Consider the following 24,205-nt stretch of genomic DNA (forward strand, 5'->3'; position numbering starts at 1 on the left):
CTGTGAGCCAATGAGGTGGCGCGGTGTGAGTGAGTGGGTGGCCCGGCCTCGGGAGCAGGTACAGCGGCGATCACTGAGGATTGTAGGAGGTGTTTGAGAGGGGGGGGACGAGTCATCCATCGGCGCGGGGTTTACTGTGTAGGAGCGGCTGCTCGCCCGCCCGCCCGCCGGCCGGGAGGAACAAGGTAGGCCAAGGCGTGTACTCGACTCCGGGGCCCGTGCGGCCCCCACAGTGACACCCTCCCTCACCGGCCTCACACTCTCATATCACAGCTTTCGTTTCATTTACACTCCGTCCTGTTTTAGGGCTGGCATCTTTCTTTAAAAAAGAAAAAACGTTGCTCTAATTTAGGCCCGCACTTAGAATCTCGTCTTTTTTTTTCACTGTTTTCTCTCTCCAACGTCGGGCTGAGCTTCTTCCCGGCTATTTTTGAAAGAAGTGTTTGAGCAAACGGGTTTTGGTTATTCTTTTGTGGTTTACATGTGTGTAAAATTTTAAAGGTGTACAATCACAGTTGCTGGCTTACAAGAATAAGGCAGGTTTTGTAGAGGGCACACAAGGCTTTGATGGTCTCGCCATTTTTCCATGAACCCTGTGACCTTGGATATAACACTAAAATGAGAACATTACATCACAGAAGAAGGTTTGCCAGCAGTAATTACTAATTAGTCTCACTCCATTTTGGCATCATCCCTCTTGATAAATTATGTGAGATTGAGGGGTGACCTTAGTGAGGTTTATAAGATCACAGAGTCATGGAGATGTACAGCATGGAAACAGACCCTTTGGTCCAACCCGTCCATGCCGACTAGAAATCCCAACCTAATCTAGTCCCGTTTGCTGGCAATTGGCCCATATACCTCTAAAGGTGAAAGTGAGCACTGCAGATGCTAGAGGTTAGAGTCAAGAGTGTGGTGCTGGAAAAGCACAGCAGGTCAGAGAGCATCTGAGGAGCAGGAAGATCCATGTTTCAAGCAAAAGCCATTCGTGGGTGAAGGGCTTTTGACCGAAACATCAATTTTCCTGCTGCACGGACGCTGCCTGACCTGCTGTGCTTTTCCAGCACCACACTCTCTGCCCATTTCCCTTTACCCTTCCTATTCATATACCAATCCAGATACCTTTCGAATGTTGCAATTGTACCAACCTCCATCACCACCTCTGGCAGCTCATTCATTACATGTCCAACCCTCTGTGTGAAAAAGTTGCCCCTTTTATATCTTTCCCCTCTCACCCTAAACCTATGCACTTCTAGTTCTTTACTCCCTGACCCCAGGGAAAAGACTTTTGTCTCTTTATCCTATCCATGCCCCTTGTGATTTTGCCATCCATGCCACTTCTTAGCCCACTGGCCCATCTGATCAAGATCCTGTTGTAATGAGGTAACTTTCTTCGCTGTTCATTCCACCTCCAATTTTGGTGTCATTTGCAAACTTACTACCTATACCTCCTAGGTTCATATCCAAATCATTTATATAAATGACAAAAAGTAGTGGACCCAGCACCAATCCTTGTGGCACTCCACTGGTCACATGCCTCCAGTCTGAAAAGACTGGCATAAGAAAGGTGAATGACAAGGGCCTTTTCCCTCAGGGTGGGTGAGTTCAAAACTATGGGCATATTTTTAAGGTGAGCGGAGAATGTTTTAAAAAGCTTGTAAGTTTACTCTCTTGAGTTGGTAGGTTTGTTCTATGTTTTATCACCATCAGTGAGCCTCCGGTGAAGCACTGGTTTTCTGTCCTGCTTTCCATTTATCTGTCTTGGTTTGTTGTGGTGGCTGATATCTCTCCCAGTTCTTTTTCTGAGAGATTGGTAAATGGGGTCCATATTGATGTTTGTTAATGGAGTTCCAGTTTGAATGCCAGGCCTCTAATAATTCACCCAGTGCTGCTCAGAAGTCCTTTTTGTCTGCATCCCTGTGGTTGAACTTCATCCCTCATACTCAGACGGCTTTTTCCGTGTCTTGAGTGCTCAGTCTGAAGATTCTTTATCCAAATATCTGAACTGTCCATGTTATTGCTGTGTGTAAGCATAGCCTGTCCTTTTTTAAGTGTCACGGTAGAATGCAAAGCCAATAGAGAGCTACAGACCAGCGTTTACAGGAAAGCCACACACGCTGACCAGATACTCAACTACAGGAGCAATCATCCCAGCACCCACAAAAAGAGCTGCATCAGGACATTATTTAAACAAGTCGCAACACGCTGCAGCATCCACGAGCTAAGAGAAGCTGAGGAAAAACACCTATACAGCATATTCGGAAACGACGGGTACCCAATAAGTGCATTCACTGATTCCTATACAACAAACCTAAAACAAGAAGACACAACACGTCCAGAAACTCTAGCCACACTGCCATGTATTAAGGACATTTCAGAGATGACGACCAGAATACTGCAGCCCCTAGGCATCATGGTAACCCACAAACCTACCACCACATTGAAACAACTCCTGATGAATTTAAAGGACCCTGTACCAACAACCAGCAGAATACACGTCATACATAAAATACCTTGCAAGGACCACAACAAACATTACGTCGGACAGACGGGCAGGAATCTAGCCACCGGGATACGTGAGCACCAACTAGCTACCAAACGACATGACCAACTATCACTAGTATCCGTTTACGTAGAGGAGGAGGGACAATACATGCATCCTGGGACAGGCTAAAGAAAAACGTGTGGGAATTCCTAGAGGCCTGCCAATCAAACCGGAACTCCATTAGCAAACATTTCGATTTGCACCTCAATTACCAACGCCTCAGCAAAAGAACGCAAGTGATATCGCCCACCACAACAAACCAAGACACACAACTAGCAAGCGGGACAGAGCACCAGCGCTTCATCGGAGGCTTGCTGATGATGTGACTGAGCATGGTGACAAAATGTCTGAGAACAAGTCTACCAGCTCAGTGAGCAAACTTACAACCGGAACACAATCTGAGCTACAAATTTTCTCCAAAATCACAAAGCTTTAAAAAGGATGTCGCAGGGGGGAGCAATTTTTTTTTTTTACGAAGTAGTTCTTATGTGAATGAACTGCCAGAGAAAGTGGTAGATGCAGGAACAGTTGCAACAATTAAAAGACATTTGGAAAAATTAATGAATAGTAAAAGTTTAGAGAGATTTGGACTAAATGCAAGAGATGGGACTAGTTTTGTCTGGGAACATGATCGCATGGATTGATTTGACCAAAGGGTCTGTTTCCAAACCATCAACTCTATATTGAAGTAACTGCTCTTGGTTGGAACAAATTACTGCGGATGCTGGAATCAGAATTGGAAACAAAAAATGCTGGAAATTACAGTGGGTCAGGCAGCATCCATGGAGAGAATGCAAGCTAACGTATTGAGTCTAGATGACTGTCAGAGTTTGAACTGCACTTGATCTCTGGTGCTTCAGCTCTGGTTTTCTTTAACAAGACTTAACAGAGGTTAGTCAGCTCAGTTAACTGGATGGTTGGTTTGCAGTACAGAGTGATACCAACAGCATGGGTTCAATGCATACACTGGCTGACGTTACCTTGAAGGATTTACCTTCTGAACTTCTCCCCTTACGTGATATGTGGTGACCCCCAGTTTAAATCACCTCCAGTTGTTTGTGTCTCTCGCTCTCTCTCTCTCGCGCTCTCTCTCTGATAAGAGAGTAGTCCAATGGTTTGGTAAGACTATGACTACTTTAGTTGGGCTTCGGGTACTGCAATGGCTATTTTTCAATCTTGGTGTGTTCATGTAGTCTAAATCCTGTAGCTTCACCTGGGTTTAGTACTTTGGAGTACATATGAAATGGCACTTTTTAAAAATCTGATTAGTTGTGAATGACATTTTCTTAAAAGTTCACTAACATGAAGCACTGCTACATGATCAACCAGAGTTATCTACATTGATGGCTTCAATAAAAAAATTACTGACACTTGAGTGTGTAAGATGGAAATGATTGCTCAAATTTAACTAAATGTTATTATTGTATTCAATTTGTCATTGGCCTAATGTGTGTTTATTTTGCAGGAAATTTTTGACAAACTTGCTTAACACATGTGGCATAGTGGATGGTGGCACGATGAGTGGGGAGCCTGATGCCCTCGCAGTAGTAAACCAGCTGCAAGATTTAGCATCTGACCCCTTAAACAGGCGAGCAATTGTTCAGGATCAGGGATGTCTGCCCGGGTTAATCCTGTTCCTAGACCACTCAAATCCTCAAGTTGTTTATTCTGCACTTTTGGTAAGTGTTAATTTACTTCAGCTGTATGTACTTCGGTTTTCAAAATTATTGATACAAGTTCAGCATCTACCAAAAGATTTTGTCTGTATCGCTGTTTGTATTTAGGTTTATAGTTAATTTACAACTTTCGTTAACTAAGAGGTTTACTAGTGCAAGTAGGGAAAAATCAAATGGGATTATTGGGTTTTGTCAATTTGCATTGTTCTGAGATTAAATTAATAGCTGCATTCTCTGTTAGTTTCACTAAATATCAGCTCACTTTCCCTCTTGTAATTCCTGCAAAAATTTGCAATTGTAACAATTATTGAACTTGAATATTTTCTAAAAGAGATGTTACCAAAGCATTTCATCTTATACTCATCAGGTCAATTGCAAGTATGCCAAATTTTAAACCATTGCAGCAATTTGTAAAGGAAAGAAAAAGAATTCTGGTCATTTGGAAAGTCAATTCTGGCTGTGGTATTGCCATGGAGAAGTTAACTGGGAACCAAGTACTTCCTAAGCTCCTGGTTATATAAAAGGCTAAGGCTTGAACATATTTCTTTTTGCAAGGAATGAATCCCTGCATGATGTATGCTGCTTCAAGCATGTGTAAATGACCCATGTTTCTTTAATTGATGGTGTGTGCAGAATTGGTACAGTCAGTAATGTTCAGCAGTACCAACTGTCCTCTATCAGCCCATGCTTGCAAATTCAAAAACAAAACGAGACATGATTTTGTAGTTGGTAAATCCTTAGTTGTCCGCTCCAAGAAGAATAATTGTAACTTCTCTCGTTTCTACTGCTGGCCCTCATCTTTGTTAAAATTCTGATTAAATCTTCTCCAAAACATTTTCATCGTTCCTGAAGAGTGATGCTCAGAAATAAATACAATCTATTGGAAGTCTGACCATGTTTGTTTATAAACGTTCACCTTAACTTCCTTGCTTGGTCTTTGTCTCTACTTGTAAAATCAAATAACAGCCTACTCAGTTTCTGGAATTTTTGTTGATCTGGGTATTCTTGGACATGAATCATTGAAATTTAGCAAAGTAAACAGCAAAAAATTTAGCAGGGGCCGTCCTATGAAGAGAGGTTGAGTGGAACAGGCCTATACACTGGAATTTAAATAATGAAAGATAATCACATTGAAATATAACCTTTTTTCAAGGGTTTGATTGGTATTGTGCGAAGTGGCAGTTTGCAGCATTTCAGATGAGTAATCATTGTCTCGGGACGATAGGTCAGTTGTTTTTGGACTGATGGGAATGATAAGTTTTGCAGCTTTAAATTAAAGAATTTCCAGCATTGCCTGGTAGAAGAACTTTCCTGGAAAATAACTGTATTTTACCGGACACAGGAAATATTCAAAATCATATCATAATCCTACCTTGCGTACCTATTACTAACCAGCTTATGTGGCAAATGACAGAAGAATAGAATGGCATTGTCTCCTGCTGAACAAAGGCTATTGGGAGAAACACAGTGAGTGCAGGAGAGTGGCACCTGTATTGACTGTGAGATGCGCTTGCAATTTCTTCCATGGTCAGTTGAGCATGAAAAGGCATAGCACCAGCATAATATGACTGTGATTAAGATTAAATTGTTTTGACATAAAGAATCAGAATGGCCGAGTGGTTTTGCTTGACAGAGAACTATGACTTGGAACCTGCAAAAGAAATCTGCTTTTTTGAGTATCAGGTACTGCAAATTCTTTTGAAACTTCTTGCTTTACAAAGTAAGACGTTAATTATTTTGAATATTTATGAAGAAGTAAGTATTTTCTTTACTTCCCAGCCGCAAATATTGCCACCTGTTCTATATAAAAGCGTCAGCAGTTTTGAGTGCCTTTTAAAAAGAGCTATTTTCAGGCAGTCTGTTTACCTGCTGGGCTTGTTGGTTCTCCTCTCAACAGTTCAATTTTCCCAGGTCTTATACCCTCAAAGCATTGGATTGTGTCATTGGTTTTTAAGATTGTCAATATGCCAAAGTCAGAACTGGACTGGAGTTTGATATTTTTCGGGGTACTATTTAAACTGATTGGCAGAATTCAGATTTGTTTTTGTCTCCAGGCAGCGAGTTAATCGAGTTGTTCGAGCATGTGTTACATTGTTGTCTTATTGAGAACACTGGGTGCTGTGTCTGTTAGTTCTGCTGCTTTTAACTCTCTAAAAATACACCCACATCTCCATAACACTTTCATATCCAAGTATTTGTCCAAATGCCTTTTAAATGTTGTTAATGTACCTGCCTTAACCACTTCCACTGTCAACTCATTCCAAATGAGTTGGAATCCTGTGTTTTTAAAAAAAAACTCATCCCTCAGGTTCCCTTTTATTCTTTCCCCTCTAACCTTAAACTCATGCCTTGTTGTCATCGATGCCCCAACTCTGGGAAAAAAACTGAGTGCATTCATCTTATCCGTGCCTCTCATGATCTCATACACTTCTGTAACTCTGCAGAAGTAGCAAGGTTGCTGTCTTGGGTGACTTTAACTTCCCTAATATTGATTGGAACCTTCTTAGTTCAAATAATTTGGATGGAGCAGATTTTGTCAGATGTGTCCAGGAAGGGTTTCTGATATGTCATGTATAGCCAGGATAGATCGAGTGAATCCTTTAGAGTATAAAGAAAGTAGGAGTATATTTAAGAGGGAAATCAGGAGGGCAAAAAGGGGACATGAGATAGCTTTGACAAATAGAATTAAGGAGCATCCAAAGGGTTTTTACAAATATATTAAGGACAAAAGGGTAACTAGGGAGAGAATAGGGCCCCTCAAAGATCAGCAAGACGGCCTTTGTGTGGAGCCACAAAAAATGGGGGAGATACTAAATGAATATTTTGCATCAGTACTTACTGTGGAAAAGGATTTGGAAGATATAGACTGTAGGATAGTGAAGAAGGCGTTTGGTATGCTTTCCTTTATTGGTCAGAGTATTGAGTACAGGAGTTGGGAGGTCATGTTGCGGCTGTACAGGACATTGGTTAGGCCATTGTTGGAATATTTTGTGCAGTTCTGGTCTCCTTCCTATCAGAAAGATGTTGTGAAACCTGAAAGGGTTCAGAAAAGATTTACAAGGATGTTGCCATGGTTGGAGGATTTGAGCTACAGGGAGAGGCTAAACAGGCTGGAGCTGTTTTCCCTGGAGCGTCGGAGGCTGAGGGGTGACCTTATAGAGGTTTACAAAAGTATGAGGGGCATAGATTGGATAAATAGACAAAGTCTTTTCCCTGGGATCTGGGAGTCTAGAACTAGAGGGCATAGGTTTAGGGTGAGAGGGGAAAGATATAAAAGAGACCTAAGGGGCAGCTTTTTCACGCAGAGGGTGGTACGTGTATGGAATGAGCTGCCAGAGGATGTGGTGGAGGCTGGTACAATTGGATAGGTATATGAATAGGAAGGGTTTGGAGGGATATGGGCCGGATGCTGGCAGGTGGGACTAGATTGGGTTGGGATATCTGGTCGGCATGGACAGGTTGGACTGAAGGGTCTGTTTCCGTGCTGTACATCTCTATGACTCTTAATGGGGGATTGAATTTAAGGGGGCTTGAGTTTGAGTTGTGAGGTTACACTGCAGCTCTGTCGAGCCCTGGTTAGACCACACTTAGAATATTGTGTCCAGTTCTGGTTGTCTTATAGGAAAGATGTGGAAGCTTTAGAGAAGGCGCAGAGGAGATTTACTAGGATGCTGCCTGGACTGGAGGGCATGTCTTATAAAGAAAGGTTGAGGGAGCTAGGGCTTTTCTTATTGGAGCAAAGAAGGATGAGAGGTGATTTGATAGAGGTGTACAAAATGATTCGAGGCATAGATAGAGTGGGTAGCTAGAGACCTTTTCCCAGGGTGGAAATGGCTATCACAAGGGGGCATAATATAAGGCAATTGGAGGAAGGTTTAGTGGAGATCAGAGATAGGTTCTTTACACAGAAAGTGGTGGGTGCGTAGAATGTAGAGTCAGATACATTAGGGACATTTAAGCGACTCTTGGATAGGCACATGGAAGATAATACAATGAAGAGTATGTAGGTTAGTCTGATCCTAGAGTAGGATAAAAGGTTGGCAGAACATTGAGGGCCGAAGGGCCTGTACTGTACTATTCTATTTTTAGTCACATTGTTATAGATATATTAATCATTTTATTGATGGAAACCGAGAAATCTGTTTTCTTGGTGATAAATAATTCCTCACTCATGAGAAATTTGTTACAATTTTGTCTGTCAGCTAAAGGTTGTGACTTCCCGGCTGCTTTTAATGCCTCATCTTTTAAAGTAGAATTTCATCATATTGCCATAATAATCCTATTATCAAGAATGCTTCAAGATACCTTCCTTCCATTGTTGCATGGGGGTGTCTGGATTAACGTTTTAGGCAATTGGAAGGATAGACAGAAAACTGTTACACTTAAAACTGTGATTACAGTATGATTGTAATGAAAGGAGTGTTAAAGTAATGCTATTAAAGGAGTAAAGTTGTTTAGAAAACTCTCATTTGCATTTTCTACTTATCTTAATTGTTTTTATCAGTTGTTATTGTAAATGATTTTCCTGTTGTCAGTGATGACTAATTCAGCTGTGTTATTTTCCCCTTCTGCACTTTAGGCTCTGCGCTATCTGGCAGAATGCCGTTCCAGCAGAGAGAAAATGAAAACTGAACTGGGCATGATGCTAAGTTTACAAAATGTGATCCAAAAGTAAGGCTGGGTTACTAGTTTAATTCTGAATCTGAAAGCTGCAAAGGTTGCATTCTTGGATATTCTTCTAAGGAGCCTTTTCATTGTGTTATGAGAGATCTCATTTCTGTGTTTGTGTAAAAGATGGGGGAAAAATGTCTTTTGGACCTTGGTGTCCTTTTACTCAATGGAGATGAATGCTGCAATGTGACGAAATTTGTACTCTGGGGATACGTTTACCAATATCGTATGATCAGTACTGATTAGCATTTCTTGTGCAGCACCATGAGTTATTCATAAAATTGTGGGGAATCCCTCTCGGATTTGTTACTGGAAGATCTATTGTAGCACCACCTATAAGTGCAGCACATGTTGCTAGTAAATATTGATAGCTTTATAATAGAATATTGCACAGGATTTTGTGCAGTTGATTTCAATTTTCTATATCTTTTTGGGGTGCGAGTATCACTGGCAGGGTTAACCATTATTGCTAATCAGTCCCTAATGGCATGAGATTTATAGATTAATCATATATATCCTTCAATTTTGGATATTTTGAGTTTTGAATTAGTGGCATATGGGTTTTTTGTGTCTGAAGGGGATTATAGAATCCCTAGCGTGTGAAAAGAGGCCTTTCCGCCCATCGCGTCTGCACTGACCCTCAAAGAGCATCCACTCAGACCCAGCCCTTTTAAGGCAGGGAGAAAAACAAACGTAATTTAATGACTAGCTTGTACATTCACCTCAATGAGAAAAGTCTTGTTTAAACATTACAGACCAAACCAAAGTGTTTGGCTAAAGCTCTAGTTATTTAGTTGTTCAAAGCTGAGTTGGAATTCTTTCTGCTGTGTGTCCTGTGACAAGGTCAGAAGTCATATGACACCAGTTATAGACCAACAGGTTTATTTGAAATCACAAACTTTCGGACCGCTGCTCATTCTCGGATGAATTCATCTGATGAAGGAGCAACGCTCTGAAAGCTTGTGATTTCAAATAAACCTGTTGGACTATAACAGGTGTCGTGTGACTTCTGACCTTGTCCACCCCAATCCAAAACCGACACCTCCAAATCATACTGTAAAAAGGAATTTGGGGAATTCATCAGATTATATATTACCATGTGTTTCGAAATCTTTAAATTTATATGTAAATAGTTTGGTTCTTTTGTGTAACAAACCTTTTGGTTTTATTGTTGGACCTGAATCTGTAGAATTGAGTATTTTTGTTTTGGTGAAAAATCACTATTAGAACAAAAACAACCTTGAGGTAACTTTCAGTCTGGAGTATGTCTTGTCCAGTAATAAAATTAACAGTGACCATAACACTAATTAGTTGAGAAGGAGGTGGTGACTTGCCTTGTCTAGATACACCTCCAGTGTTTTGGACTTCAAGATTTTGGGCAAATGATTAGATGGTGCAGTGCATCTTGTGGAAGGTACACATTGCCTCTGCTATGTGCTGGTGATGCAAAGTAGCAAATGTATGTTTGAGGTGGCATATGGATGGCTTTATCCTGGATGATATAGAGTTTCATAGAATCCCTACAATGTGGAAATAGGCCATTTGGCCCGTCAGGTTCGCACTGAACAGCATCCCACCTAGACCCATCAGCCTAACCCTGTATTTCCCATGGTTAATCCACCTAGCTAACACATTCCTGAACACTACAGCCAGTTTAGCATGGCCAATCTTCCTAATCTGCAACTATTTGAACTGTGGGATGAAACCAGGACACTGGTGGAAACCCAAGCAGATACAGAGAATGTGCAAACTCTGCATAGTCAGTTGCCTAAGGGTGGAACCAAAGCTGGGTCTCTGGCATTGTGAGGCAGCAGTGCTAACCACTGAGCCACCGTATTTCCCCTGAAAGTTGTCAAATTCAGTTCCAACATAAGTGGAGAAGATTCCATTGCACCCTTGACATCAGTCTTAGTTCGTAGACAGGCCTTTGGGAGTGAGGAAGTGTTGGTTTTTGCATTACCACCCTCCAACCTGTTTTCCTACCTACAGTATTTACATAGCTCGTCTTGTGTTCAGCTTCACCCTCCTGGATATTGATAGGAGATTCAGTGATAAAGCCCGCTGACTATCATGGGGAGATGGCTGTCTGCACTCTTGTTGGAGATGGCCATTCTTTGCACTTGCGTGGCATTGCCCAGGTCTTTACTGTGTGTGGGGGCTTGGAATGCTTCAGTAACAGAGGCTTTGCAAAAGGTACTGAACATTGCAAAGCCCAGTGAACATCCCACTTCTGAACATGTGTCGGAGGAAAGGTCATTATTACGTAAATCTGACTCTTATGAAGGTGCTTGGATTAATTCAAAGGCTTTACATTTCATATCATTTCTTTTCAGAACGACGACACCTGGTGAAACGAAGAAATTAGCAAATGAAGTGTATGAGATTTTGCAGTCATCGAGCACTGAAGAGTATGACTACACAAATGATCATAATTCACATAGACGCAAACCACAGTTTTTCTTGGGAAGCACTAACAAACGGGCGAAAACCGTTACTTTGCAGATAGATGGTTTGGATGATGCGGTAAGAAATCAAATCATTGAGAGCAATTTCTCCTTTTTTGAAGTCAATGGAGGAGGGACGGGCAAAGCTTTGGTGGGAGGATGGAAGAGGAAGGGGAGTGTGGTAGGAAAAGGGTTGGGAGGGTAAGTGGAGAAGGCAGGGGAATGGAAGAAGGGTGGTGGTTGTTTGAGATGGGGTTAGGGTTGGAGGGGTGAGAGGAAGGAGACAGAGGAAGAAGTAGAGCTGAAGAGGATGGGAAGGAAAGAGATGGAGTGGAGACAGTGATCTGAGGATGTGGAAGGTGGGAGAATGTATGAGTTAGTCGGTAAAGGAGGGAAGAGAGATGTGGGTGAAGAAGAGACCTGAGGAGGAGAGATGGTGGAAAGGGAACTAGGGAGAAGGGGTGAAGTAGAGTAGGAAGTAGGGGTGTAGCATGTGAGGGGAGGAAAGAAAGCATGGAAGGTGAGAGCTGGTGGTCTGGGAAGGAAGGTGGGGAAGGGAACGACTGTAATTGTAACAATCTTTTTACACTTGAGTTGTTAGAGCAAAAGGTTATGGAAATGGGTCCAAAATGGTTATTGAAGCATACAATTTACCATATGACCAATGGCCAGAGGACATTTGACCTATGATCCACTGAAAGAGCTTTCCATCTAGTCCCATTCTTCTCCCCTGCCTCCCATAAATTCATCATTTTCAAAGATCTATCCAGCTCTATTTGAAACCTCGTATCAGTTAGCTTTATTGAATTGAATTTATTGTCAAGTGCACTCGAATGAGTGCAATAAAAAGTTTGCTATGTCGCCATTTATGGCACCCTGTTAGGGACAGATTATCTCTGTACAGATACTTAAGTATGGAATCCGCCTCCACCACTCGCCCAGACGTGAATCCTGAGATCCCTTAGCTCCTATACTCCCCTCAAAATTGTGCCGTTAAGCTTGTATTGTCTGCCCATGTTTCTTCCACCAAAATGCATTTTTTCACATTTCTCTGCATTGAAATTCATCTTCCAGGTGTCTGCCCATTTGGCCAATTTGTCAATGTCCTCCTGAAGTTGCCCAGCGTCATCCCCACAATTCACTATTCCCCCGAGCTTAGTATCATATTGAAAGAGATGTATACGAGAAAGGAAAATAAAGTGAAAGCTGTGGGATGGGACTAAGTGAATGCAATTTGCACACAATGGTGTGGATGCATTGGCTGCTGTTCTTTATCATTTTGTTGAATACTTGTTTATAAAAGGAGAAAACAAAATAAAGAACAGGAACATTGCAAATGAACAACAGACTTAAAGTTGGTAACTTTTTGTTTGCTTCTTATGATTTTGATAAACTTGCTATGTACATGAAGGAAGGAGCCAGTGATTTACCACCAGCTGCTAATTTAAAGATTTCCTCTGCACCACAAATAAGTTCATTATCACCTTTGTCAAGTTACAATGATTATGCATTGCTCCATTAAAGGGATAGGGCTTACAAATGCACTCCATTTTTAGCATGAGTTAATAAAGCCATGTACTCTGTGGGTCTTTGTCGTTTCTCAAGCTGATGAGTGTTCATTTTTACTTTGACAGTTTTATAATTTTACATGATGAAATATTTCAAACTGATTGTTCTGTTGGTTTAAATGATCTTTTGGGGTTTTGTTTTAGTCACGGAGAAATATGTGTGAAGAAGCATTGTTGAAAATTAAAGGTGTCATCAGTTTTACTTTCCAAATGACTGTAAAAAGATGTATTGTACGGATCCGTTCTGACCTAAAAGCAGAGGTAAGTCTGGTTTTGAAAGAAACGTGACTACTGTTTGCGAATACCCTTGGTAAGTGAGGTGTTCTACCTTTGATCTTTAAAGGTTTCCCGATCTTCCAACCTGCCACTGACCTTTACAATATAGTAGGCCTTAGTTTTTTTTTTCCCTTATATTATCTTTAACCTCCTTGCATAGCCATGAATGCAGTGTAGGTTTGTAGTGATTGTAACGAGGTCAGCCAGGTGGACTTCATAGAAAATGAGTTCCCTGATTGGTGTTATTAATCTGAGCCAATCAGGGCCACTGGCTGACGAAAAAAGTGTCAGAGATTCTGACACTGGTGCAGCCTCAGAAGCTGTGCCAGAGTTGAGGACTTCCCACGTGTAAATAAACGGTGACTTGGTGACGGGACACTGACCTCTGGAGTTATTTCAGGTTTACAAACTAGACTTTGGGGCTTAAGGTATGAGGAGAGATTACACAAATTAGGTCTGCTTTCTCTATAATTTAGAAAATTAAGGGGCAATCTGAGTGCAGTATTCGAGATATTAACAGGAAGAAACAGGGTAGATAAGGATACTTCCATTGGTTGGGGATACTGGAACAAGGGGCATAGTCTGAGAATTAGGGCCAGACTACTGAGGAGAGATGTTAGGAAACACTTCTTTACACAAAGGATGGTAGATGTTTGTAACTCCCTTCCACAAACAGCAGTGGATGCTGGATCAGTTGTTAATTTTAAATCTGGTATAGGAAAAGTTTTGTTAAGCAAAGATCTTCAGAGTTGGGCAACAGATCAGCCATAATCGCATTGAATGGTAGAACAGGCTTGAGGGGCTGAATGGCCTACTCCTGGTCCTGTGTTCCTAAATTGTTTCTGAGGTACTTCTTCTGAAAAAGAAAAATGAGAATTAGTTTAACTATTTTCTTGACGTTCAATTTTTTTAAAAAACGGCAAAATAAAGGGATTGTAATGATATAGTTGCTCTCTCAATTTCTATGCAGATTTATATAGTTTATTTACTGCTTGGATAAGTAAAGTGCTTTTATTCCAGAAGCTGATCAAAAAATGATCAGTACTTTGTGGTGCTACTCAAACCACTATTGGAAATGTCAAACCCTTTCCATGTTTTCTATACCTCAACACGAGCCTAACTCCTGGCATTACCTGTGTTTATTTTTATTGTAGGCACTGGCATCTGCTATTGCAGCAACCAAAATTTTGAAAGCACAACAAGTGATCAAAAATGAAAATGGAGAGGAGGTAAGATACGTCTACTAGGGAGATTACTTAAACATATTTTAAACATTGTATATTTCTTCTTTAGCCCCAAGACCCTTGTGTCTTTTGTGGCAATATAAGAACAAACAATGTATTCTTGGTATTAATAAACATTGGTCGAATCAAAAATGAGCACCTACAAGATACATGGGAGGAACTAGATCTTAACTCTCGTTCTTATTTATCCTTCTCTCTTTCTGGATGTTGTGTGCTTTTTTTTTGCTTTATACCACCAACTTGCTGGACCCTAAAAATGGCTAGGTTCTCGTGGTTGAGTCAATGCCTACATTTTATTTAATAAAATAGATTAATGCCCTCTGAACTGCGCAATCAATAGAGATGTACGCAATACCTTGTCTCGTAGTTCTATTCTTATGTGGCATTTGCACAACAGTATGTTTATCATTTATACTTAGCAGTAAATTTCTTCCACGCATTCTTTTGTAAATAGTAGACATTTTGTTTTTCTTCAGAAAATTTTCTAGGTCTAGATTTTCTAATTTAATCCTTGGTTAAATTATTGGAGCCACTTTTTAAAAAAAAAAGTGGTCCAAGTGTCCTGTATTCTGGATAATACCAAAGGTTTAACATTAATGTAGACATAATCACAGTATAAAGTATTGTCAGATTATCTAACAAGTGTTCTGTGTGATTTATGTGTTGAACTTGTCCTACTCTTTATGGGTCATTATGTTTGTCCTAAGTGATTCTCATTAAAAATGTATTGCCCTTTGTGGTTACACATAGCTTTTATGAACATAAATTTTATAGCTAAAGTTCTTAATTGTGTAGTTGTAGGTCAACCTTTTTATAGAGTTTAAATAAAAAAATCTTCCTGGTGATGAGATACTTCTGCAGACTGATAAATTTTCTCAAACTTGAGTCAGTTTGTGGAATTACTTTTGATTATCTGATAAGTGATTCCACTTGCTCTGATATTGTGTCCCATCCCGAGCAAGTTTTTAATGTTACAAAGAAAGTTTATACTACTGTGTACAAACCTGTACTTAATATCCAAGTAAAATAGCTGTCTGATGTTTTGTAATATCTAAACACTCGCATTTTAAAGCTTTGCGTCAGCATTGAGAAGCATAAGCCATTTTTATTTTAGATTCTTTGGTTGTTTTGAAGTCTGAACATTGAATTTACCTCATCAGATTTGATTTCACATTAAAGAGGACTAATACAAATTTATGGTTGGGGAAGGGAAGAAATGTATAAAGACTTTCAAGACAAGTGAAAATTAGCAGGAGGAGAATAAAAAAGATAACGGCTGAGAACATTAAATTTCTTTTACTATAAAATTGTCCAGATGATCATAGGGAAATCTTGCAGTCTGTTTGTTATAGCTGACTAAAACATTGCTTTTCATTTTTCTGCCTGCAACACCTTCCTCCTTTAAATGTAGAAAAAACTGCTTGTGGTTCCTTTCTTTGTTTACTCTGTGAGCCTTTATTTTGCTAACCTGTTGAATTCAAATAGTTGGTTTCTACAACATTTTCCTTTTTAAATACTCCAAGTAATTCTCCCCAAAATTCTGTTAACATACAATAAAAAGACTCATTCTTCTGTAATAACTAAGGGTTTTAAAACTAGGGGTCATCCTGTTTATTCGCCTTTGAGCCTTGACCAGGGCTTCTTTCACCCAGCGTATGAGAGTCCTTTAATTGTTAGAGTATTCCAGATAAGGCTAGCATGGAGATGTTTCGCTGACAACTCACCCAGTATTGTTCTGCCGAATTGCATACCTCATTTACAAGAAAATGGGACCTGGATAGGTCAATAAGCATTCTACAATCTGATTGTTCTTCTGGTGTGTTTTGTTTTGGGAAGGCAAGATAATATATTAAGCAAACAGAGTTGGGTAGATAGTTTTGTTATTTATGGCTGGAAACTTCTTTAGAAAATCAAAGCTTTTCATGTACTGTAGTGAAATAAAGGAGACGACAAAAGTAATGGGTGAAACTGGATGGATTGAATTCTAATAGAAACAAGCAATCAGGAATGTTGCGGTTGTACAAGGCATTGGTAAGACTGTATGTGCAATACTATGTACAATACTCATGGAAGGATGTTAACGAGTTAGAAGCAGTTCAAAGTTTACTTTATAACCTGTATTGAGTGGATTACGTCTTTAGGGAAAGGTTAGATAAGCTAGACCTGGATCCTCTGGACTTTAGAAGAGTCAGAGGACGCACTTATTTAAAATAGATGAGAAAACATGCTTTTTCTGATGGTTGAAAGCCATTGGAATTCCCTTCCTCAAAAGGTAGCAGATGCAGAATTGTCAAATATTTTAAGGCAGAGGTAGATTCTTGGTTATCAAAGGGCTGAGAGATTATCAGGGATATGCAGGAGTGTAAAATTGAGGTTAAAATCTGATCAGCCATGACCATAGTGAATGGCAGAGCAGGCTCAAGGGGCTGAGTGGTCTCTTCTTGTTTCTTGTTTGTATGTTTTGTAGGAGTGGTCCATAAAACAGTTCTCATAAACAGAGATCAATTAGTGTCCTAAATGTTTTCAGAAATAAGTGATCACGGAATAGAATCTTTTATGAAAACATTTTTTAGGTAAAAGTGAAATCTTTGATTTGACTGAGCCTTGAGTTAAAGTTCTTAATACAACACACCCACAGCGGCTACAGATTCCACTATTTCACTGCTTCCCTTGCAGGCATCTCCCCCTCCAGTCTCTCTCAACTTCAGCTTGTATAAAACTATAATGTCTATATCTTATCCCACGTAAGGATTCATTCATCCATAACTCTCTCTTTGCTAAACTATGTAGGCTATCAATCTATTAACAGTATTTTAAATTGAAGTCATGTCACACCATTGCTAATTGTATATCTAGGGAAAAGTGAGGACTACAGATGCTGGAAATCAGAGTCTAGATTAGAATGGTGCTGGAAAAGCACAGCAGGTCAGGCAGCATCCGAGGAGCAGGAAAATCGATGTTTTGGGCAAAAGCCCTTCATCAGGAATCCTCTCCTATATCTAGGGATGTTTTCTTAATGCTACAAACTCAATATGCCACAGATTCTCTATCACCTTGTTTTCCAGCCTAATTTGAGGTAGACTTGGCACTCTTCCGAACCTAAAGTCTTTGGCCCATTTGCATGGTACAGTAAGTTCTGCTATAACATGGTGGTTACGTTCTTGTGCACCCTTGCATTCTAAAAAAGGTTGTGCTTTAGAAACAGCATTTAAAATTTTGGCGATGTAATCGCATTACAGCCAATCACTTTTTAAAAGTTTGCGCTTTAGAAACAGCGTCCCCAATTCGTCAATCGCATTACAGCAAATTTGTGTTGGTGAAAAGTGTGTTATAGCAGGATAGCTTATATAGCTATTGTCCAGCAGAATACCTTTGCATACCGTTTCTGCATCGTGTGCAAGTGAGTTAAATGGATTTTAATAACCAGTGAAAGGGAGTTTCATGTTGCCTCCCTGCATTGGCTACGCGAATGGTGTTTTCCAATAACAGGTCTTGCCTCCCATACAATCTCTTGTGTATCAATTGCAGTGCCCATGCAATGCCAACTACATAGATAACATACCCCAGCAACTGGCAATCAAATCCAACAATATGTTCCTTTGGATGTTTGTAGCAGGCAGTGTTGACTGTCATCAATCAGCCCAGACTTGCAAGGCCCAAACTAAATGCTTACTGCTAGTGATTCTATGATTGGACATTACTTACTGAATAACCATTTAGTATGCTAATAGCAATGCTAACCACCAATTTAAGACAAGTGGGGACTGATTCTCTGCAAACAGAAGGAATGCGTTGCACTTTTATTAACTTACCTGCAAATTTCAGAAACCTTTTGGCTCCCTGTAGCTTTCTCTGTGGTAAATGGAGTTTAATTCAGATAAATGTGAGGTGCTGTATTTTGGGAAAGCAAATCTTAGCAGGACTTATACACTTAATGGTAAGGTCCTAGGGAGTGTTGCTGAACAAAGAGACCTTGGAGTGCAGGTTCATAGCTTCTTGAAAGTGGAGTCGCAGGTAGACAGGATAGTGAAGAAGGCGTTTGGTATGCTTTATTGGTCAGAGTATTGAGTACAGGAGTTGGGAGGTCATGTTGTGGTTGTACAGGACATTGGTTCGGCCACTGTTGGAATATTGCGTGTAATTCTGGTCTCCTTCCTATCAGAAAGATGTTGTGAAACTTGAAAGGGTTCAGAAAAGATTTACAAGGATGTTGCGAGGGTTGGTGGATCTGAGCTACAGGGAGAGGCTGAACAGGCTGGGGCTGTTTTCCCTGGAGCATCAGAGGCTGAGGGGTGACCTTATAGATGTTTACAAAATTATGAGGGGCATGGATAGGATAAATAGACAAAGTCTTTTCCCTGAGGTTGGGGAGTCCAGAACTAGAGGGCATAGGTTTAGGGTGAGAGGGGAAAGATATAAAAGAGACCTAAGGGGCAATGTTTTCATGCAGAGGGTGGTACGTGTATGGAATGAGCTGCCAGAGGATGTGGTGGAGGCTGGTACAATTGCAACATTTAAGAGGCATTTGGATGGGTATATGAATAGGAAGGGTTTGGAGGAATATGGGCCGGGTGCTGGCAGGTGGAACTAGATTAAGTTGGGATATCTGATCGGCATGGACAGGTTGGACTGAAGGGTCTGTTTCTATGCTGTACATCTCTATGACTCTAAAGCTTCAGTAAGTTGATTGGCCAACAAGTCAGCATTTTTGTTTTCTCCTGTATTTTGTGATTGTTTGAAATTTGACATTGTTGCATTTGTCCTGATGTATGAAGGTTATACATTTTTGCCAACACGTTTCTTTAAAGTAATATTCAAATTCTGTGCTACTGAAAACTTGATAGTCTATATGTGATTTATCTATCTTTAATTTCATTGGCCTTGTGAATATTTTGCATCAGTATTTACTGTGGAAAAGGATATGGAAGATATAGACTGTAGGGAAATAGATGGTGACATCTTGCAAAATGTCCAAATTACAGAGGAGGAAGTGCTGGATGTCTTGAAACGGTTAAAGGTGGATAAATCCCCAGGACCTGATCAGGTGTACCCGAGAACTCTGTGGGAAGTTAGAGAAGTGATTGCTTGGCCTCTTGCTGAGATATTTGTATTATCGATAGTCACAGGTGAGGTGCTGGAAGACTGGAGGTTGGCAAACGTGGTGCCATGTTTAAGAAGGCTTGTAAAGGCAAGCCATGGGACTATAGACCAGTGAGCCTGACCTCGGTGGTGGGCAAGTTGCTGGAGGGAATCCTGAGGGACAGGATGTACATGTATTTGGAAAGGCAAGGACTGATTAGGGATAGTCAACATGGCTTTGTGCGTGGGAAATTATGTCTCACAAACTTGATTTTGCTTTAAGAAGTAACAAAGATGATTGATGAGGGCAGAGCAGTAGATGTGATCTATATGGACTTCAGTAAGGCATTTGACAAGGCATGGGAGACTGATTAGCAAGGTTAGATCTCATGGAATATAGGGAGAAATAGCCATTTGGATACAGAACTGGCTCAAAGGTAGAAGACAGAGGGTGGTGATGGAGAGTTGTTTTTCAGACTGGAGGCCTGTGACCAGTGGAGTGCCACAAGGATCGGTGCTGGGCCCTCTACTTTTTGTCATTTACATAAATGATTTGGATGCGAGCATAAGAGGTACAGGTAGTAAGTTTGCAGATGACACCAAAATTGGAGGTGTACTGGACAGCGAAGAGGGTTACCTCCGATTACAAAAGGGTCTGGACCAGATGGGCCAATGGGTTGAGAAGTGGCAGATGGATTTAATTCAGATAAATGCGAGGTGCTGCATTTTGGGAAAGCAAATCTTAGCAGGACTTATACACTTAATGGTAAGGTCCTAGGGAGTGTTGCTGAACACAGAGACCTTGGAGTGCAGGTTCATAGCTCCTTGAAAGTGGAGTCGCAGGTAGATAGGATAGTGAAGAAGGCGTTTGGTATGCTTTCCTTTATTGGTCAGAGTATTGAGTACAGGAGTTGGGAGGTCATGTTGTGGCTGTACAGGACATTGGTTAGGCCACTGTTTGAGTATTGCATGCAATTCTGGTCTCCTTCCTATCGGAAAGATGTTGTGAAACTTGAGAGAGTTCAGAAAAGATTTACAAGAATATTGCCAGGGTTGGAGGATCTGAGCTACAGGGAGAGGCTGAACAGGCTGGGGCTGTTTTCCCTGGAGCATCAGAGGCTGAGGGGTGACCTCATAGAGGTTTACAAAAGTATGAGGGGCACCGATAGGATAAATAGACAAAGTCTTTTCCCTGAGATTGGGGAGTCCAGAACTAGGGGCGCATAGGTTTAGGGTGAGAGGGGAAAGATATAAAAGAGACCTAAGGGGCAATTTTTTCACGCAGAGGGTGGTACGTGTATGGAATGAGCTGCCAGAGGATGTGGTGGAGGCTGGTACAATTGCAACATTTGAAAGGCATTTGGATGGGTATATGAATAGTAAGGGTTTGGAGGGATATGGGCCGGATGCTAGCAGGTGGGACTAGATTGGGTTGGGATATCTGGTCAGCATTGACGGGTTGGACTGAAGGGTCTGTTTCCATGCTGTACATCTCTATGACTCTATTGTCTGTCCTTTCACCGGTCTGTCTGTGTCCTCCTGAAGTTGTTACACTTTCCTCATTGTTTACTGCATTTAAGGTTCTGATTCAAATGCAAACTTTAGATGAATACCTTCTATACCCAAGTTCAGGTTTGTAATGTACAGAAAAGAATATTGTTTCCAGCAATTATCCATACTGTTTCATTTGTGCATGTCCAGTGTTTTTGTTTCAGTGGTAGTGTGTCATGAGTAATTTCCCCATTTATTGTGGATTTGGATTTTGTACTTGCCCATGGTTGAGTTGAGTGATGGAATTCAAAACAAAAGTTAAGAAATAGAAAACAATGCTTGTTGTAGTAACTAGACTGTACAACTGTATTTTATCAAAATAATGTTAACATCGTAAAATCTTTAGAATAAAACTTGCACAAAAGAGTTGATGTATATTTTACTGTGTTTTATTGGCATGTCTAATTGCTGTTATATATAAAGTAGAAAATGTATTTTAAAGGAATATGTTTAAAACAACCGAAGGAAATATTTCCACCCCCTCCAAATGCTGTTCACCGGTATTGTTTGAAGTTTTTAATTTTTACTTTATAGATGCTGGTTCCATTCCAAGGTGCATCTGTTGAAGTAGAGGAGAATACAGATTTACCAGACTACTTGCCTGAAGATGAGAGTCCTGCAAAGGATGAGGACAATGCTGTGTCCCGTGTTGGGAGTAAGCAGGAAGTTGGTGGTGGCTGGTTTAGTACAGCAGCAAACTTTTTATCAAGGTCATTTTATTGGTGACAGGTGGTTGTAGCCGCGCCAGACTTGGGTATGCGTAGGACTGTGGAAACAGGGAGCCTGTTTTCCCATTGTTGTGGTGAATTGTCAAGTGCAATTTGCAGTAATGCAGAAACAATTTATAGAGGCTTTTTCACATACTGCGTTTTCACTAAAATGAAAAGTTAAGCCATCATCAATAGAAGACATCCCTTCTGCCTTTTATAATTTAAATTGCCTCACAATCATGTGTTTTATTATTTTCTTCCAATGGCTCTACATCAATACCAAATGACATGAAAAGTGAAGCTTAAACCAGAGTTTGGATGGATTCTTCTGCAGCATCCTACATAGGGTACCCACGTTCAGCTCTATCACTTGAATGTTGTACAGAAAATCTCTTTGTTAATATAAAGAGTATTGTGCATGAATTATGCTTTTTTTTTGATGTTACATATCTCAATGACATTTCAAGTACTTGCAGTTTGCTTGAGACCTAAAGGATTGCATACATTTGCCTTAATTTCTCTGTTCAAATTCTAAAGCCTTCATTACACATGCCTTTCTGGTTTCTGTTTCCATCTGAATGCTGAAGTTCATTATGCTTATTGGTGCAGTTTATTCTTGAAACTTATTAATATTCAGTCTTTTCTGTACATAAATGTTGCACCCTGGTCAATGTACAGCGTGCTGACTTTTAATCTGATTTTGCAACAGTAAAGGAAAACTGTCAAAGCCTATTCACTGCACTTTGAGTACTCAATGTCTTGCTGTTACAATGCAATGTTTTGTTTTATTGTCAGATGACATGTATTAAAACAATGGATAATTTGACATTGAAATGTTTGAGGTGATAGCTATGTACAATATTCAGCATATAAATTTTTGTTATTAATTTACACTCATGTAATTAACATTTAGTTTGTGCCAATAGCCTGTATGTTCCACTGTGTCTACATTTTCCATTAAACCTATTGTATATGGACTACATTTCCACATTTTAAAAGATGAGTTTTTTTATATTGTCATTTCTGCACACTTTCTCGTACATTTTAGGAACAAGTACTCTATTAAACTTAATACCCTGAAAGCAGGTTCCCACTCGTACTCTGTTCAGTCTTGTAAATCATTTGAAATGAAAAATAATCTGCATTTCTGCCTGGCACTGATCAGTTGGTCTGGTAAGTGCAGTACGTATGAAAAGATGTTAATTCATCACTGGGAGAACATGACCAACAATTTGTAAAGGAGGTTATAGATATAGCCTGTAATCTGGCTTTTGTTAAGTTTTATTTTCACTGTAGTTTTGGGCGAAAATAATGATGAAATCCAAAATCATTGATTTATGTTTAAGTTAATTTAAATTGCCAAACTGCATATCCTTTTCCTGAAGTTATGCACCAGTGCGTTTCTATGCTGCCACTTGGAATTGTTATATTTCCAGTTTTGTTTTAGATGAAGCTGACTATTTTTAACTTTTCTGGTACAATACTTACTCTGTAATTATTTTCACAAATTTCATTTCATTTTATTTTCTCCCCTATGGAAGAATGACATAACTGTTTTATAAGCTGAGAATACTGTTATTGCCAGGCCAGTTTTTGTATTGTATTATGTGGTGATTTGGTATTTAGGCATTTACATCTGTTTGATCAGACCAAGACTCCTTTTTAGTACAAGTTCAAAATTGATCAACACCATCTACAGTACTTTAGTTACGGTTTCAATATAAGTGCAACACGTTTTGAGAAATAGCAGAAGGATAAGAGCTGTAAATGTCCTCGGTGTCCCAGAGATCGATGTCAAGATTGTGTGCCCATAGTTCTGGCATGTGCGTGATCTCAACATGTGCATTCTGAGCTTATGTTCTTTGTAATTTTGCATCAAGCTCCAGGTTAGAACGATGGAAATGATACAGCAGAGAATGGAGTCATTGGGCCCATCCTGTCTGTGCCAACCCAAAGACGCCAGATGCCCTTTCTAACTCCATCTTTCTGCACACAGCCCATTGTCCTGCAGTTAGCAGTACTTAAAGTGCAGATCCAGGTACTTTCTATACGGACTTCAGAGTATCTGTCTTCAGCATCATCTCAGCAAATTCCAGGCAACCACCACCTTCATTTTTAAAAAGGTTTTTCATCATATCCCCTCTAATCCTTCTGACACAACCTCAATCTATGACCCTTGGTTTTTCAACCTTCTGCAAAGGGGTTCTGGTTCCTTCTGTCTACTCTATCTCTAGCCCTCAACCATGTCACCGCTCAGCCTTCTCTGTTCCAAAAATAACAACCCCACCCTCTCAAGCCTGGCAACATTCCATTAAATCTTCTTTGCAGTCGCTCTGGAGTATTATGTCCTTTGTGTAATGTGGTCACCAGAACTGCGCACAATACTCCAATTGTAGCCTCAAGTGTTTTATACAGTTTCAGGATTGTATCTCCACTTTTGT

General features: G+C 40.2%; 1 protein-coding gene across 1 annotated transcript; it reads left to right on the forward strand.

Annotated features, from left to right (window-relative positions):
- The first annotated feature begins 22 nt into the window (after positions 1–22).
- armc1 (armadillo repeat containing 1) lies at positions 23–22,746 on the forward strand. The gene is made up of 7 exons (XM_072571529.1): positions 23–185; positions 4,011–4,224; positions 8,801–8,892; positions 11,226–11,415; positions 13,049–13,165; positions 14,335–14,409; positions 21,589–22,746. The coding sequence occupies exons 2-7, from the start codon at positions 4,063–4,065 to the stop codon at positions 21,778–21,780; spliced, it is 828 nt and encodes a 275-aa protein (XP_072427630.1). The 5' UTR covers positions 23–185; positions 4,011–4,062; the 3' UTR covers positions 21,781–22,746.
- The last annotated feature ends 1,459 nt before the right edge of the window (positions 22,747–24,205 follow it).

The sequence above is a fragment of the Chiloscyllium punctatum genome, chromosome 5, assembly GCF_047496795.1.
Source record: "Chiloscyllium punctatum isolate Juve2018m chromosome 5, sChiPun1.3, whole genome shotgun sequence".
NCBI lineage: Eukaryota > Metazoa > Chordata > Chondrichthyes > Orectolobiformes > Hemiscylliidae > Chiloscyllium > Chiloscyllium punctatum.

Bases quoted from the DNA above. Each gene is read 5' to 3' on its own strand.
- armc1 (XM_072571529.1), top strand. From the start codon at position 4,063: ATGAGTGGGGAGCCTGATGCCCTCGCAGTAGTAAACCAGCTGCAAGAT. The intron at 13,166-14,334 runs GTAAGTCTGGTT...TTTTTATTGTAG, and splicing joins GTTCTGACCTAAAAGCAGAG to GCACTGGCATCTGCTATTGC. The intron at 14,410-21,588 runs GTAAGATACGTC...TTTACTTTATAG, and splicing joins AAAATGAAAATGGAGAGGAG to ATGCTGGTTCCATTCCAAGG.